Source organism: Quercus suber, unplaced genomic scaffold, assembly GCF_002906115.3.
Source record: "Quercus suber isolate HL8 unplaced genomic scaffold, Cork oak 2.0 scaffold_140, whole genome shotgun sequence".
NCBI classification, from domain to species: Eukaryota; Viridiplantae; Streptophyta; class Magnoliopsida; order Fagales; family Fagaceae; genus Quercus; species Quercus suber.
Genome location: NW_027069601.1, coordinates 448,249 through 467,215, shown reverse-complemented (window position 1 = coordinate 467,215; position 18,967 = coordinate 448,249). Strand labels below are relative to the sequence as shown.

Sequence of the window (18,967 nt, the reverse complement as noted above, 5' to 3'; positions counted from 1 at the left end):
CAATAAAAGACTTCATCAATTAACCTAACTGAAACTCATTACGTACATCTTCCTACTTGAACTGGTTTTAAATTTGACATTTACCTGTTTTTACTATATTTTAGACAAACTTATTCATTTTGTATTGGTATTTAATCAATTCAATGGTTTACCAAGCAGATTCAAGTTGATACCAATTCTCTAGATGAGCTCTGCTTAGTGCTTATATGCCTGTGGGGTCTAGCTTGCCTTGTGAATAACAATATTGATTTGCAATGTCTATCCCAAGTCCTAACTCCTAATTAACTAAGTCCTAACACCAAATTTAGTGGCAACATTAACAATATAATAGACTGATTTGGTGGCTGGATGTATTAATTTATAATCTCTGTGACAATGAACCCACAGATTTTTTATTTATTTATTTATATATTTTTTGATGGGAATGAACCCACAGATTTAGGATATGGGTTGGGTGCTGTTGCAATTTGCAAATAATTCTTAATAAAATAATAAGTAAATGTTGTGAAAAATTCTTGAATTGGTGTGTTGGTCGCCAAGAAAAAAATATATATTTGTGATGGATATTACAGATAACCCAATAATTTAGGATAGAAAATTACAATAAATCATACTAAATAAATCATAATTATGATTTATGGGCGCCAAGATCGCTAGAACATGTTCCTTTAAGGCTTGACAAGTCCAAGTTTTGACTCTATGCAAGAGGCAAAATGTCAGTTGCATTGTGATTTTGTGATCCCATATTCTTTAGTTTTTTTTTTTTTTTGAAGTTCCATATTCTTTAGTATTCGAATATATTCTTTTTNAATCGAGTTGAGTTAAATTGTTAATAGAGTAACACTATAGACAAAATATAAATTATAATATTAAGAAATATTCTTTTCAATAGAGTAATATTGCAACAACAAAAATTAAAGTTGAGTTGAATTGAATTTTGATAGAAAGAAATTGTAATACTTCATGTATATGTGTGTGTGTGTGTGTGCGTTTATTTTATATTTTTGATGATGCCAATATATTCAAGTTATCCTTTTACTAGATTTTATATAACTTAAGTCCCTTAGAGCATTTGCATCAATGCAAAATCTTTCCGCTCACTTCGTCCCATTTCGGTCCACTTTGATGATATTTTGGGATTAGAGGTTTGTGTAAAAGGGGGAGATGATTCAATAACAATTATGTCACATTCTCAATATAATTTAGGAGGTTCTTGATAAAATTACATTTTTCTTACATTATTAAAATTATTCTATTTTATTTTTAATATAAGCGATAGATTTACTTATATCTCTGCTTCCTCTTTAAACCATTCAAGACATATAGAGGATAAAACATTTGCAAGGAGCACTATAAACAAATTCAAACCATATATGACATTATTTACAAAAGATCTCGTCTTATATGATAATTGAATGTAAAACGCAATATGTTTCTTGAAAAGAAAAATTACTAAATTTTAAAACACTTTCAAATAACAAATATAAATAGCTTAATTTAAAAAATCTAATATATTATATCAACTATACTTTATTCGAAAATAATCACATCATTTTAAGAAGGTTTGAGACTAATAAGTCCCATCTACTATTTTCATTTTTCACTTTAAAAACAAATTGTCAAATGTGTGAGTATGCGACTAGTACATATAAAATTTCAAGCTAAGACATAATTGATACAATATGTACTTAATTTATATTACTCCTTATCACCATTTTAGTATCTTTTAATTTCTTTAGGATTGGATAATATTTATGATCACATTGAAAGTCTAAAATGTTTTATGTCGCTTGTTAGGGTGTAGCCTAGTGGTGGGAGGCTTGGAATAAACTATTAACTTGGATATTTTAGGTTTGAATCCCCATTAGCAGTTCTCTTAGCACTTTCACTAAAACCGTAATAACTAATGTACATATCTTTTGATCCTTACATGCTTTGACAAACTCAATCCTTAAATCCCAAAAATCAACTTCCAAAACTTATTAGAAACATTGGATTGGATAGTGGGACACCAAAAATTTATCAAAACAATGTCTCACTAAACCAATACATATGTGTTAGGAGCCTAATCTATGCTTTACGCTTTGCATTGTGTGAAATGAGGCCAAATAGTGCAACCAAGCCCAAACCATTATGTACATTGTTTGGTTCTATATGTATAGGATAATTGGTAAATAGGTGAACACAAACTTGTGCAAGTATAGATTATACTGTCTATAAGATAGATTAGACAATGCTCAAGATGTTACAAGTCAGAATACAAGAACAAGAAAGTTGCAAATGCAAGAAATCAAATTATGACAATTTCAATCGATTGAAGTTGTTGTTCGACCAATCAAAACACGATTCTGCAAATTTTAAATTCAGTTCATTAAGCCTACTAAGTGATTAGGGTTTTAGTCTATATTCACTAAGTCTATAAAGAAAATCCTAATGCATGTTTTTCAAGACTTAGAGAGCTATTCTTTTGAGATTTGAGAGGTTTTGTGCCTTCTACTCTTTCAAGCATCTACCAGAGATCACATTTAGACTCTTAGTATAGGTGGAATCAAGTTGCAACCCAAGCTTTAGCTATCAAGTGTATGGAGATCTAAAGCATGAACTAGAGGTTCATGTAAGAATAGATCCATATCAAAGAAGTTTGTGAGATTTAGAGCTAAGTTTGTTAACTCTAGTTAGGTTTACTATGAGTTAAATATTCTGACTGTAAACTTCTATCTGATAGTGGATTGTTTTTCTTGGGATTGGTCCCCCAGGTTTTTTCTTTGGAATAGGTTGTTTCATAAGGTTTCCTGAGTTATATCATTGTATTATTTACTTTTTCACTATGCATGATATGTTTGATTATTTGTTTAACCTAAGGCTTGCATAATTGACCTAATTAATAACTTGGCCTTAAAATTGGTTACATCACAATTTTTCTCAGGGGTTTAAATCTAACATAAATTCAAGCCCAGCCTGTGTGTCATGTGTAACCAAGTCAAAAGCCAAGTGAAGAGATGTGCGAAAGTGGTAACATCATCATGTGTAAGGAATTATGACATTTGAGGAAAGCGGGCAACGGTGCTAAAGATTTATTGTCATTAAGTAGTTAGTTAGAGAAATTTTGAAGCTAGTTCAGGCTAATCTTGAGCGTATCTTGATTAAGGCTTTGTAAAAGAGCATAAGTATGAATGGAACCGTGTACTTGTAATTGCTCATTATGAGAATATTAAGCAATTTCTCTAGATTCTCTTGGAGGCCTGGCTACCTCAAATTTTGCCTTCCTTTTCTAATGTATAAACCTTTTGAACAGGCGCTTTGACTGCGACCACAATTAGAGGTGTGCAAAACTTCACCGAAGTCACCCAACCGACCGTGCCGACACCATACGCCATTGTCTAGCACCGACCAATGAGCCAAGGCACGGCGTAGAACTTCGCTCCGCACCGGTGCGGTGATCACAGGATGGAAATCGAAATCGAGACTTGGTGAACCGAACAAACCGATACAGGATCTGTGTTCATTTTTTTTTTTTTTTTTATGAATGATAAAACAACTCGTATGTATGGGTGTTATTAAAAAAATAAAACAAAATGATGCATTTTATGCTAGGTTTTCAATTCTTAGGGGTATAAGTTCATATTTTCTCTCAGATCTTTTAACTCTCTCTCTCTCTCTCGCTCTCCCTCTCAGTCTCCCTGAGCAGAAAAGGTAGCTTCTTTTCAGTTTTGTTTGTCTTTGTTTTACTATTTTTTTCCTTTTCATTTGTTTGGGAAAGCTGAAAGCATGAATGATTAAGTATTTAAGTTGGTTTGAATGTTTGATTAAGTTTGGCTGTTTGGGAAAGCATGATTTATATGTTGTGTTAGAGACTTGTGTACTATGTTATTTGTAACACTTCCCTCTAACCTGAGAAAGTAGAAAGTAGAAACCATGGTATTTGTTTGAGTAAGCTTGTGTGAGTCATGTGACTGTGTCTTGTCTTTCTATTTTGTGGTGGGTCCAAACTCCAAGAGCTAGCTACTCATTACATATATAAATATAATATTATATTAAGGTTGGATGCTTACATATATAATATTAAGTATTAACTACTAACTATTAAGGTCGGATTGTTTGTAGGTTGCTTACATATGTAATATTATATATACACGGATGCTTACATATATAATATTAAGGTTGGCTGTTTGATTAAGGTTGTGATTTATTGATTTTTATATAAGACATTAATAGTGGACTCTAAACTGCTGGAAAGACTATTATATTATATAGTCTAATAAGTATCCGGTTAGCCCCCCCCCCCCCCCTAAAAAAATAATATAATATAAAATAACTATGTCATTAGTCTATGTTGTTACTTTAGTAAGTTTATAGTAATAGTATAAACTATGTCATTAGTCTTAGTTGTTACTTAGTAAGTTTATAGTAACTGTTAGTCTACTAAGTACTAACCTTTTTTTTTCTTTAGCATTTTAATTTTTGAGGGAGACAGAGATTGAGAGAGTTCACGCTTTCAATCATTCACGGAGAGGTAATCACTAATCACTCACTATATTCAGCATTTTGATTTTAAATTTTTAGTACTTAGTAACAACCGCTTTAAGTTTATATATATAAAATTAGATTTTATTTTATATTTATATTGGGAACAATATAATAAATTCCTTGTTAATATTAGTGACATAAATTGTTGAGTAATGACTAATGATTGTTAATTTGTTACTTTGTTATTGTTGTAACTAAATCGATTAATTATATTTTGATATTGTTGTGGAAATTTTGTTTTTTGTTGGTTGAAATTTTTTTATTAGATGGATGTCGATGCTCCACCTAGATTTGGTGCACCTGGAGACCCTAACTCACCTCCTCCTAGTCCTGGTAGTGCTAACCCTAACCCACCTGAACTTGCAGCACCAATTGGACTTGGTGCATCACTTCCCCCACTATCACCTAAACAAGGTGATAAGGACCCGTCTATAGTATGGGAGCACTTCATTAAGTTGGCGGGTTCTGATCCCAATAATCCTAGGTTTGAATGCAAGTATTGTAAAAAAAAATATTTTTTAGTATTCGAATATATTCTTTTTTTTTTTTTTTTTTTGGTTACTAGTACAAAGTTTGTCTAGTTAATTAATTAATGTCTTAAAAGTCAAAACATGAATTATCTTATATAAATTACTAAAACTAAAAGATAGGTAGTTTATCCAATTTCAAGATGACAAATATTTAAAGTTTTGGGTCATGTTAACGAGTGCCGTAGAACATTGATTAACAATTCAATTAAATAAAGTTTTTATGGGAAAAAAAAAAAAACAATTAATCTTTTGACAGTTTTTTTCATTTCCTATAAAAGTGATATCAAAACTTTCTTAAAATGGATTCTTAACCAATGCCCTAACGACACTTGTTAACATTTTCCATATTTAAATACATAATAGACTGAAATGACATAAAATAATTTAATCATCTAACCCTATCTATAAGAGTCCTATCATAAGATAGTATTTTATCCTAATATGCAACTCAAATTCGAATAACTAAATTAAGAAATTCCCGTCTCAAAAAAAAAAAAAAAAGTAAATTCAAATTTCAAATAACAACTAGCTAATACCCTAATACTTGAGGCATTATCATTATTTCAACATCACTATTTGCTATAACTGCATCTTTTGGTTCCACACCACATGAGCATGGGACATAATAGACCTCTCCATCTCTTCTCTTCCTTCTGGAGTCCTTTCTCCGAAGTTAGAGATCAGCTATCCCCCTTTCTTCTTTTGATAAGTCATTATTATTATTATTATTATTAAAAAAAATAACAAATAGGCCTCGTACCAAATAGAAGTAGTACTAACGTTGAATTTTGACCATAGGTTTATAGGATGCTAGGACACTCAAAATAGAGGGGAAAAAACATGACACTATTATACAACAAACAAGGACAACTAGAGTTTAGGAATAGTTTATTTAGTTAAAATTTAAAAAAAAAAATTTATTGAAAGTAATGTACATAAAGTTAAAAGGCAATTGAAATACAAAAATAGTACAATAAGACCTATAAATAGTAGGGATAAGCAAACTAATACCGAAGCTGACCCAACCGACCAGTGCCGAACCAACCATACTGCCTCTAGCACCGACCGATTGAGCCAAGGTCAACAATCGGATGGAGAATCTCGCTCCGACACCGGTGCGATGCTACCATCGGAACTGCAACTCCAAACCGAGGCTATGGTTGAACTAAACCGATACAGGATCTGTTGTTCATTTTTTTTTTTTTTTTTATGAACCTGATAAAACAACATCGTATGTATGGATGTTATTAAAAAAATAAAAAATAAAAAAATAAAAATAAAAACAAAACAAAACGGTGCATTTTATGCTAGGTTTTCATATTCTTAAGGGTATATAAGTTCATATTTTGCTCTCAGTATCTTTTAACTCTCTCTCTCTCTCTCGCTCTCACCTCTCGAGTCTCACCTGATGCAGAACAACGGTAAGCTTCATTTTCAGTTTTGTTTGTCTTTGTGTTTTACTGTTTTTTCCTTTTCATTTGTTTGGGAAAGCTGAAAGCATGAATGATTAAGTATTTAAGTTGGTTTGAATGTTTGATTAAGTTTGGCTGTTCGGGAAAGCATGATTTATATGTTTGAGTAAGCTTGTGTGACTATGTTATTTGTAGAAACACTTCCCTCTAACCTGAGAAAGTAGAAAGTAGAAACCATGGTTATTTGTTTGAGTAAGCTTGTGTGAGTCATGTGACTGTGTCTGTGTCTTTCTATTTTGTGGTGGGTCCAAACTCCAAGCAGCTACTTACATTACATATATAAATATAATATTATATTAAGGTTGGATGCTTACATATATAATATTAAGTATTAACTACTAACTATTAAGGTTGGTTGTTTGTAGCAGCTTACATATATAATAATATAATACCAACTATTAAGGTGGGCTATTTGTATTGTAGCTGCTTACATATATAATATTATATATACACGGATGCTTATAGGTTTTGCAAAGATTTTTTGCACAAATGGCTTGCTAAATAAATAAAAATAAAATAAAAATAAAAATAAAAAACTGTTTTTATTTACTTGAAATCTTGAACAAGTTGATATATTGATATTGGGCTTGAAAGCCCAATTTTTTTTAAATATTTCAAACCGACCAAACCGACTAAACCGACTGCAAAAAACCGCACTGCTATAAGTCAGAAAACTAACCTTAGGTGGTGTGCATCGGTTTCAATTATGAAAAAACCAATATCTATTGGTTTGGTAATAAATTTGGAAAAAAACCGTCCCTACCGAACCGCACACACCTCTAATAAATAGTAGCAAAAATAAGTTAAATAATATTAAAAAAAAATAAAAACTAACTTTTTAAGCCAATGACAAATGCAACCTTAAATGTCCTACGCTCTATTTTATACTACTCTACTAGGACCTCCGGTGCAAATCATATGACTAACCTATCATTGATAGCAACATTCAACCAGACAACAGTAACTGTGACAAGTATTGCCATGCTTGGGGTTGAACTCCCTTGAGTAAAGACTAAAGAGTGGTTTAGCCATAAAAACTCTTAACCGGTATTTTGCAATCATTTTTTAACTGATTTCTATCCAAATTGTTTAATGAGGGCGTTTGGATAGCACGTTTAAGTGCTGCGTCCGCGTTTTCTCCTTCTTCCTTTTTTTTTTTTTTTATTCAGCCACAACTGTTGACCCGATTTTCTATGAACAGTACACTTGTGCACTGTTCATGGATCCCACAAGCTCCACTTTTTATCAACTTTTTCATTAAAAATGGGTCCCGCGATATTATTTACACATTTAAAAATTATTTTGTTACAGTGTTTTCAGTTTTCAGTTTCAGCAACAATAAATTCAATCCAAACGGACCCAATGTGTATGGTCAGGGGTTTAAGGAGCTTTAATATCCACGTTTAAAAAAGTTCAAAAGAATTATATATATATATATATATAATTAAAATTAAAAATAAAAACTCACTCTTGAAGTTCAACTTTTGAGTTGATACCAAGTATTATCAAGAATTTTTTTTTTTTTTTTATGAGAATTATCAAGACTTTTTAAAAATATATAATTAAATCCTTAAACACAATTACATAAATGACTCTTAACACCGTTTGAAAGTTTCATTCTATTTTAAGTCCTCTGTTTTTTTCCAACAAGTATGGCTATCTCGTGTCCATGAGTTGAGTTTGTGCTCAACTGATACTTGACTTGAACTTCAAGGGGGGAAGAATGAAATTCGCCATCAATCGTGAAGGGACTTTGGCTTGAACAGCTTATAGGTCAAGTCTAGGTTGCAGTCAAAGTTGGCTAAAAGGCGGGGAGATTAGAGTTTGTTAGATATGATTGATATCTCGTTTGGTGTGTGACCAAAATGGTGGCAATATTGACGAAATCTAACTGAAATCTTGTAGAAGACAACAAAGAAACCCTTATATATGCAGAGAATAGAAAATTTTAACAATGGAGATCGGTAAGATCGATTTGAATTAGGTTTGCTTGCAACAATTTGAAACACAACCTAGAAGCTGTCAAATTTCAAAGGACATGACTGTCATAGATCACCGCATTAAGTAGTTTGGGCCTAAACGATTCTGTCAACTTCTCAAGTGCCGGTCAACTATGGACAACCCTACCAACAAGTCTTGATTGCACAAGTCAAAATGATTGCAATATAACAATTACATGCGCAAGAAGGCGTGGCAAAGGAAGGATTCTCCTAAACCAAAAAAAATGGAGAATGAAGTAAGAAAGTAGAAGAATTTACAAGCAGTGTTAAGTGACGTTTGTGCTTATAAAGAAAATTGGATATTTTTAAAAAGTTTTTATCATAGCTAGCATCCAATGATCATACTCAATTATCAAATTATTAAAATAAATTTAAAAAAAATCCGATCATGGCTTGCATCCAATGCACTCGATGCAAAACAATTGTTACAAGTATCTAAAATTAGTCATGTGTCTATATCATGTTCAATCAATGCATTGAAACTAGATATTGGGTCCGTTTGGATTGAGCTTATTGTTAAAACTGAAAACTGAAAACACTGTAGCAAAATAATTTTTAAATGTGTGAATAGTATTGTGGGACCTATTTTTAATATTTTTTATTACGTGAACAGTGCATGCACTGTTCACAACAATAAATTTTGCCGCTAAAGTCAACATAAGCAGCCAAAAAAAAAAAAAAAGAGGCAAAACGCAAAACAAGAAAGACGCAGACGCCGAACGCGGAAACCAAATGCTCACATTCTTACTTCTCATATCAATCTACTATATTATTTCATCATTTATTATTAACAACTTATCATTTAGACTTCTTATTTAATTACAAGTGGCTTTATACCAAAAACTAATTGACATATTAGTCTAATAATAAAAATAATAATCATTGTAATCATTATAGCAATCTCCATAAGATAGAACTCTATGTGAAATTTATGTGTATCTACACTTATTGCCAAATGCCAGTTGATCGACAGCCGTCAAAAGGCACTGACCCGTGAACAGGTAGGACACACGGTCGTAATAACTCATAAAATCTCACACAGACCACCGGCAAGAGTGTGGTGGGACCCACATGTCCAGTTTTACCCATCTTTTTTAAAAAAAATTGGCGCGTGGGTCCCATTCCCATCAGAATCCCAGTACGTTAGCGCGCACTGCGCACCCTTCCACAACCTTAGCAAACACGGAGTCTAAATTATTTTATTTATTTTTGTTTTAGTAAACAAATATTTTTGATGAATTATTTTACTATTAGTCGATTGAAAACAGAGATCCTTGTCTCGTACTTCGAGATGCTTGGATTTGGATCTCATGATTTTTTTTTTTTTTTGGGTTTTGGCTAGTTTTCTTTCATTCATTTTGGTAGTTGGTAAAATATCTTTTTTTTTTTTAAATTTATATTTATTATTTATTTAAAGATAATAATATCAGGACTTATTTGGTAATGTCTATTTTTAGATTATTTCTAATTTAGCTCATGCAAATTTTTGCTTTTTAAAGTATTTTTTTTCTTTTTTACTTGAGAGATCTTGTTTATAACCCAATGAAAGTAAGTTCAAATAAGCTCATCTTACCACCGGGCGCGTTGGTCAACTGGTAAGGGGTTGTCCTAGCTTAACCAAGGTCTCGTGTTTGAGCCTTGGGTATGCAGCTGCGTTAAAACTCGGTTGGGAGAGCTTTGCCGCCCTTGTGGTCCTACCCGGCTCGAATCCGGATTTAGTCGGAGCCCCTGTGGTTCCGGATACCGGGTGGTTTAACCAAAAAAAATAAAAAAAATAAGCTCATCCTTAAGTTCCAAACTAACATATGTGCGGGAGAGTGAAAGTAGGGGATTCAAACAAAGCTGTCAATTTTATTCAAATGGTTATTTTTTTTGTTTACTTGAATGAAATATCTTGATATGAGTTTACTCCAATGTGCTATTTTGAAGTTATTGCTAATTTTATAATATATGAGTATAAAAATATACTTAACATTTCATCGTATAGTTTTATATCATATCAAATTATTAATACAAAATCAAATAATGCACATGTTTGTAGGCTCTTAATTTTTTATAAAAATATATAATAATTGTAACTAAAAATAGTTATATATATTACTGTTGATTATGCAAATAATTATATAGTTGAAGTATATGTGTTCGAATTTTTAAGGCTATTTGGATTGGAAGGGATTAAATTTATATGACTTTGAATTCAATTCAATATTTTTTTAAAATTTTATTTATACAAGATAGAAATTATACTTTAACCTAATTTAAGTGTATATGTGTATGAAACACTCTTTTAGAAATTTGAATCATAACCCTTGCCCCTTACACTCCACAAGCATTTATACTAATGAAATGATCATCACACCAAAAATATGCAGTGATCAATTCGATATTGTTTAACAAAAGATAATTGAAAAATACGTTGAATTGCAAAACTCACAAACATGACTTCATTGAAATCGAGAATGGTCAATTTTTTTTGACTGAATAAGAATGGTCAAATTGATTGAAACTGAATAACAACTAATCAAATCAATCATATTCTACTATCAAAGAAGAAGGGGAAAAAAAAAAAAAAACCAACCCTATTCAATAATTGGTTTGGATTGTCGGTATGGAGTAGGATAGTATGTATTTGTACCGCTTATTACAAAATTGAATAATTTTTTTAATCTAAAAAATTAAATTAAGCTTCTAATTAATATACTCCTATTTTTAAATATATAAACAAATGTTTTTTAAAGTAATATTGAATTATTAACTAATAAAAATAGAAGAACTCAATCTTTTAAATATTTTATCTATAACATTTATTAAAATAAATATTAGATTGTTTCAATTTGTCAAAACATTATGAAAAAATTGCTTTATTTTACAACACACATATATATAATCTATTTCGACAATCATCTAAATGATAAGTTATAAAAGAATATAAAGTTTAACTTTTTAAGGAAATATATACAATTAAAAGATATAATTGTGAAATAAAACTTAGATAACTATTAAGAATGTCAACACAAATATAATTAGGAATAACTAATTTAGAGAAAAATATTATTAAAAAAATCTAAAATGAAAATAATTCATGCCATTTGAAGGTTTATAATTTTCTCAACAATATTATATATATATATATATATTGTAGGGCCTGAGAACTTGGTGACCTCGGCCCACTTTATATCCGGCCCAAGGCCCATGCCGAGGAGGAAGGAACGGTCTGAGGATGAAATGTAAAAGTCTGAGTTGCCAGGAACATTGTCGAGGATGACCCTGCCCTCGGCCAACCGAGACCAACATTAAGCAGAGGAGTAAGTCCAGGATAAGCTGTCACCTCCACACTAAATGCACTCACCTAAACCCTTGGCCGCATTAATGGGAATGTGACTTCTGGACAGGGCAGCCTTGGTTGCTGCAACTCACATAAGCGCTAGTAAAGCGGCTGATGGGACGGGCGGGTAGAAGAGATGGATATGGATGATCAACAAGTGAAAGAGAGAGGTTCTGAAAAAAGGGTTATAAAAGGGGAAGAAACAGATCAGCTAGGGGGGCTTTTGGCCCTGGACGATTCCCCGGGAGAGAAGGAGACCACTGTCGGGCTCCTTGGACCAGTTCCGAGGGCACACTTCGGAGGGTAATCTTGGTATGCCAGCCTTCGATGGAAGTGAATGCTACATTGGGCGTTGTCCGCTTGCTAGGGTCTAATTCTTGAACCCGCTCTCTACAAATTCATTGTACTGGGCTAACTGGGTTTGAGTCCACTCTCTCAACAGTAGAAGTGCTCAAACCCAGTTCCTACATATATATATATATAAATTAAGAGACACATTATATGAAAATAAGCATAAATAAATCATGAAGGATAGTGTATCATTGATTTCTTTATTGATATAGTATTATTCTTTTAAAAAGTGTGAAATAATTTATAAAATACTAATTAAATAAGTGATTTTAGGTACATGAAAAAAACCCAAATATTCTTAAGAATCCAGTTGGATTGAACGCGTTACAAAGAACCTATAGAGTTTAACCTTACAAATTTCCATTGAAAATAGTAAGAGGTGCAAGTGAACTCGAAAGATTATTATTATTATTATTATTATTATTATTATTATTATTATTATATATTAAAAAAAATTATATCTTGGTACTATGGTCACTCCATAAGTATAAATATTTGTGTATAAATACTTGTTAGGTGCAAGAGGTAAGGATTAGAATTCAAGTTTTGAGGAAAGAGATTCACATTCATATAAACTTTGATTGTGATGGATTAGAAATTCTAAGTTGTATAAAAAAAAATTAAAAAAAAAAATCCTTATTGTAATAATAATTGTACTAACAAAAAAATCAACAATACACACAGATTGGGTGAGAAAAAAAGGGGGTCACAAAGACGTGTTCTTTCCTCACTACATTATTTACCACCAGTCCATAACATGATCACACTGTGAAACAAAAACGAAAGACACATTAATTCTCGGCGAGACTCCAAAACCCAATCCAACTCCAGCACACATAACCAGAAATTCCTTTCTGGGAAAACAAAACTACTTTGATTGAAAAAGCTTTTTTTCAAGGTTTTCCCAGAGGAGATTTATTACCAAACAACACGTTCCACTCTCATTGGATCCCCCCATTTCCACTTCTATCTCATTAGTTTTAGCTTCCATCACTGTTTTTTCTCAGAATAACAGAACCCCAGAAACTATATTTTAACACTCTGTGATTGGCCTGTGAGATCTTCCACTTCTGCTTGTTCCTCTTCATGCCATTTGTAAGAGATCTCTGTTTTATTTTTTGCTTTTTTCTGATAGTTAGACTTGGATCTATTGCTTACTAGTATGATAAAGTTTTTCTTTTTAACTAGTTAATCTTTTGGCTGCTTTGGGTGGTGAGTGAACTGAACTCTAGTAGTTGAATTCAGCTGTGTGAATGGAGGGTTTTGCTTTGTTTATTGGGGGATCTCAATTGGTGAAAAGAGTTTTAAGATTGAAAAGTTGGAAAATTTTCTCTTAGCACCCAAATGTTTTTTTATTATTTAAAGTATGGATTTTCCTTTTTCATTGCTTGACTCTGGAGCAAAAAGGGTTTTCTATTTTTGGGTTGAAGTAGATCTAAAGCTAGATTTTTAATTGATACATGTATGTGATTCTGGAATACTTGCTTTACCTTGATATTTAGGAATTGTGGGACGTGGTGTATGTAATTCCCGGTGATTTTGAGTGGTTTTAAGGTTTATTGCACTTTGAAGTGACAATTGACTCATTAAATTGACAGTTTATTTATAATTTTTTATACATTGGTGCTGAACTCACTAGTTCTGGTTTCATGGTTTTCTGTAGTGCTTTGGTTTGTAATTACTAATTAGTGTTGAATGGAAGACACCCAATGCTGATTTTGTGTTTCCCTGATATGGGTTTTTGTCATTTCTTTAATATGTGATAGTAAACTTCTAAAATGTAAAAGGCCATATATATATATATATATATATTTTTTTATAAATTTAACTGTGGAAGAGACACCAATACACATATTTTCTTCCATGCTTGTGTGCACGTGTCTGGTTTTTTCCATGGTACTAAAAAGAATGTGGGCACTTTTCCAGGTGCGTGATGGCAACAAAAACAAATTCAGCCGATGGTAGGACTAGGAGCTCTATACAGATTTTTATTGTAGTTGGTTTGTGCTGTTTTTTCTATATACTGGGTGCATGGCAGAGAAGCGGTTTTGGGAAGGGAGATAGTATTGCTATGCAAATCACTAAAGGTGAGGCAGAGTGCAATATAGTCTCGAATTTAAATTTTGAGTCGCATCATGGTGGTGAAGTTGTGGCAATTGATGAATCTGAATCAAAACCCAAATCTTTTAAACCATGTAATCCTCGTTACACTGATTACACACCCTGCCAAGATCAGAAGCGTGCGATGACTTTCCCAAGGGAAAATATGATTTATCGAGAGAGACATTGTCCTCCTGAGGGAGAGAAGTTACATTGCCTAATCCCAGCACCCAAGGGATATGTTACTCCATTCCCCTGGCCAAAGAGTCGTGACTATGTACCCTATGCAAATGCACCATATAAGAGCTTGACAGTTGAGAAGGCTGTTCAGAACTGGATTCAATACGAGGGAAATGTATTCAGGTTCCCTGGTGGAGGAACACAGTTTCCTCAAGGTGCTGATAAATATATTGATCAGCTTGCTTCAGTAATACCAATTAAAAATGGGATGGTTAGAACTGCACTTGATACTGGTTGCGGGGTATGTTAAGTTCTCAAAATTCTCACTTATTTTGTTACCTGTTCAATCCCTTTATCTGTTTTCTGGGAGGCTGATCAACTCATTTGTTTATCTGTGATTTTAAGATTCTAACAATAGGATGTTTTGCTCAGGTTGCCAGTTGGGGGGCATACCTTATGAGTAGAAATGTTCTTGCCATGTCATTTGCACCAAGAGACTCACATGAAGCACAGGTTCAATTTGCTCTTGAAAGGGGTGTACCTGCTGTTATAGGTGTCCTGGGTACTGTAAAGCTACCATATCCATCTAGGGCCTTTGACATGGCTCACTGTTCTCGTTGCTTAATCCCATGGGGGTCAAATGGTGAGAATTATATGTTGTAACTGTTAATTTGTGCTTGAAGCATTAAGATTTTATTAGAAAGGACTTGCAGTTTTGCCATTTTGTCTTCCTTTGCCCCCTGTATCCTGCCCAATATAGGATCTCCACATTGTACCAAAGTTGTGATGGCAGCAGTCCTTGAAATTGTGTCTTTTATTGTTCTCTTTGTAGATGGAATGTATCTGATGGAAGTTGACCGAGTTCTTAGACCTGGTGGTTACTGGGTTCTTTCGGGTCCTCCAATCAATTGGAGGAATAACTACAAAGCATGGCAACGTCCCAAGGAGGAACTTGAGGAGGAGCAAAGAAAAATAGAAGATATTGCTAAGCTTCTTTGCTGGGAGAAGAAGTCCGAGAAGGGTGAAATTGCCATTTGGAAAAAGAGAGTAAATGCTGATTCATGTCGTGGCAGAAAGGCTACATTTTGCAACTCAGTTGAAGCAGATGACGTCTGGTATGCATTCAATTAAGGAACAAAGTGTTGCAATTTATCTAACTTATACCAATATTCCTTTTATTTCTTTGAAAACTTTTGGTGGTAACCTAGGTTTGCTATCAAGTATCAACCAGACTAATGGCCTCGGGATTATTAACCTACCAATATTGTTATGATTTCTGAAAGAAGTGGCTGAACAATATTAACTATAAACTTTTGCTTCAATGGGCTTCAGGCCTGGTCATACTCACTTGGCCATTCTGTTATTAAGTTTTCTTTTAATTTGATGGTTTTTAGGTATAAGAAAATGGAGGCATGCGTAACTCCATATCCTGATGCTGGAAGTTCAGATGAAGTTGCTGGTGGTGAACTGAAGGCGTTTCCAGAAAGGCTTTATTCAGTCCCTCCTAGAGTTGCTAGTGGATCTATTCCTGGAGTTTCTGTTGAGACATACCAGGAGGACAACAGTAAATGGAAGAAGCATGTGAAGGCTTATAAGAAAGTCAATAAAATTATCGACTCAGGAAGGTATCGCAACATTATGGATATGAATGCTGGTCTCGGAGGTTTTGCTGCAGCTCTTGAATCTTCCAAATTGTGGGTCATGAATGTTGTGCCCACTATAGCTGAGAAAAATACACTGGGAGTAATATATGAGCGAGGATTGATTGGCATCTATCATGACTGGTACAATTTTCTCAATTTTCTGGTGCTGTTTAATTATCTTAGCTGAAAAACATCATTCTAGTGTACTTATTTTGGTTTTTTTTGGAAAAGGCCTTTGCTTCTTATTCAAATATCCTATGCATTTTTTCTAAAGTAGATAGCTTTGAATACTCACCATAAAATTTTTGGTTGCTGGTGGAGTTTTATTTTTGCAACATGTTTATTATGGCTCATCTTGTGTAGGGTTCTAAGTAACTACAATGTGCCTAATGTTGCAGAGTTGGCTTACTACTTTTAATATCTTTGCTGGTTCAGGTGTGAAGGTTTCTCCACATACCCAAGGACATACGATCTCATTCATGCACATGGTGTTTTTAGTTTGTACAAGGACAAGTATGTTACTTCCTTAAATATTTGTGCACCCAAATCCCTGAATTCAAGTTTTCTGCCCACTCTTAAGTGTGTCGTTCCAGCCTTCATTATGTATGAAGGATGTTATACACTCACTAATTTATAGTTAGTATGGAGAAGCTTATTCTTATTCTCCAGATCAGGTCAGGCGTAAGCAATTATATTTTCCCCTATGTGACATAAACTATTTGGCTTTGGCTTTGGACGTGTTACTGAGCCATAAGTGGGACAATTCAAGCCTAGTAAGGTTGAAGTTGGACCGTGCTTAATAACATCTTGAACTAGATCAGCCTGTATGATTTGCCTAAACACTCCCTCCCCACCCCCCCCCCCTTTTTCCTTTTTCTTTCCTCTTCCATGCCTCACATACACACGCCAAAAAAAAAAAAAAAAAAAAAAGGAAGAAGAAGAGCATGTTGGAATTTGATGCTCTTATTGTAATCTATAATTATCAGAATATATCTGTTGATTTTACTCAATTATTCATCACAACTCAACTCAATGGTCAAGTGGCTTCATGTAGCTTGTCTAGCAATTCTTATGTAGTGCCTTCTTTTGGCAAGACATCTGGTGGAATTATGTCACTCTGACTGCATAAGCAATGCCTAAACAATTTCATGAGCTTGTATGTAATCAATTTGGGCTTTTTGATTATTCAAAGCTTAAAATGTGGCCTTCCCTTGGATACTTGTCTGAAAAAATGTTGTCTGACCTTGGATCTTCAATTGGTGAGTTCTTATTCAAGTCTTTTAGTGCGATGAAGCTCAGTTGCTCCCTCACAGCTTTGTTCTTAGAACAGCCCTTATAATTTTCCCTCTTTGTCAGAGTCTCTTGTTGGAGCAGAAGTGGAGTAACTCCCTAGCAACTTTGTGCTTAGTGCACCCTATGTAGAGCACTTCCAATTTGGTGCTTTAGTGGCTCTATGTAAATGCATTATGGCTGAGCATTTACATCTAAGACCAATCTTTGATTAAAAAAAAAACCATTAAAAGAATCCAATTATGATGATACATAATTATCCTGCTTGGTTTTAGGCACCTTACAAATTTTATAGATGAGTTTTAACTTTCCTATTGGATGAGTATGAGTCAGACTTACCATCAGTAGAATTAACAATTTTTGCTTCAGATTCAGTTTATTGTTCCCTGCGCTTCTGTAACTTGTATTTAATGATTATACAAATGCAGATGTGATGCAGAGGATATTCTCCTGGAGATGGACAGGATTTTGCGACCTGAAGGAGCAGTCATATTCCGTGATGAAGTTGATGTGCTAATCAAGGTGAAGAAGATAGTCAGCGGGATGAGGTGGGATACTAAAATGGTGGACCATGAGGATGGTCCCCTTGTTCCTGAGAAGATATTGGTTGCTGTGAAGCAGTATTGGGTTGCAGGTGGAAACTCCACATCTACACATTGAGTTCTGAAGAGGAAAATGTTGAAGTTGAACCATGACACGGGTTAGGCTGGCAACGCCTTTTTTTATACTAGTCCTTAAAAAAAAAATTTGTTTATTTCACGATGAGCACTTCAACTGCATGAGTACTTAAGCATAGGGAAAGGGCTACAGGACTCCTGTTCAACTAACCTTTACTTGGCCCAATGTTTTTTTTTTTTTTGGTAGTAATTTATAAACAGACAAGCTACAAAGCTATGCTTGTAAGGTTTATGCCTTTGTGGCATTATTCATTTTTTGGCATCCATTAACTGCGTTGTTGTTGTACGATGTTATAGTCAAAAGGACATACAGATAATGTCTTTCTAGATGAGTGTCAACATTATAATTCACAGCCAGTCAAAGTGCTAAGGTTAAAAAAATATAAAAAAAAAAAANATGTAACGTAAATTGAATGTATCAATTATTAAAAGATATATGTAACGTAAGGGTTTCAAGTTTCAACTGTCAACTATCGACTCTCACCAATGGCAATGAATACAAAACTGAACACTTTTGTTAAACAGCCACAACGGTCCCTCCATTCTAAAATAATTTATTAAAAATAAAATGCGAATATGCGATGTACGCACTAGTCTTTTCAATTTAGATTATTTAAGTATCATTAAATTGGGCCAAATGTCAAAATGTGCGGTTCAAAAAACATATAAAAAATTAAAAATTGTCAAAACGTGAAATGGTGAAAATAATTCTATGGGGAGAGAAAAAAATTGGTCATGCGCTGAAAAAAAAAAGTTTAAAAACTTCCAAGTAAAAAAATGATGGAGACATATAATTAAAAAATAACGAAACAAATTTTATTCAAAATGAAAATTTATAAAGACATCTTTTTCTTTTTATTTATTTATTGATA

General features: G+C 33.2%; 1 protein-coding gene across 1 annotated transcript; it reads left to right on the top strand.

The window, feature by feature from the left end:
- The first annotated feature begins 12,915 nt into the window (after window positions 1–12,915).
- LOC112031604 (probable methyltransferase PMT2) lies at window positions 12,916–18,365 on the top strand. The gene is made up of 7 exons (XM_024064291.2): window positions 12,916–13,300; window positions 14,132–14,786; window positions 14,918–15,128; window positions 15,318–15,600; window positions 15,880–16,269; window positions 16,564–16,641; window positions 17,847–18,365. The coding sequence occupies exons 2-7, from the start codon at window positions 14,139–14,141 to the stop codon at window positions 18,076–18,078; spliced, it is 1,842 nt and encodes a 613-aa protein (XP_023920059.1). The 5' UTR covers window positions 12,916–13,300; window positions 14,132–14,138; the 3' UTR covers window positions 18,079–18,365.
- The last annotated feature ends 602 nt before the right edge of the window (window positions 18,366–18,967 follow it).

Bases quoted from the DNA above. Each gene is read 5' to 3' on its own strand.
- LOC112031604 (XM_024064291.2), top strand. From the start codon at position 14,139: ATGGCAACAAAAACAAATTCAGCCGATGGTAGGACTAGGAGCTCTATA. The intron at 16,270-16,563 runs GTACAATTTTCT...TTGCTGGTTCAG, and splicing joins ATTGGCATCTATCATGACTG to GTGTGAAGGTTTCTCCACAT. The intron at 16,642-17,846 runs GTATGTTACTTC...ATACAAATGCAG, and splicing joins TTTAGTTTGTACAAGGACAA to ATGTGATGCAGAGGATATTC.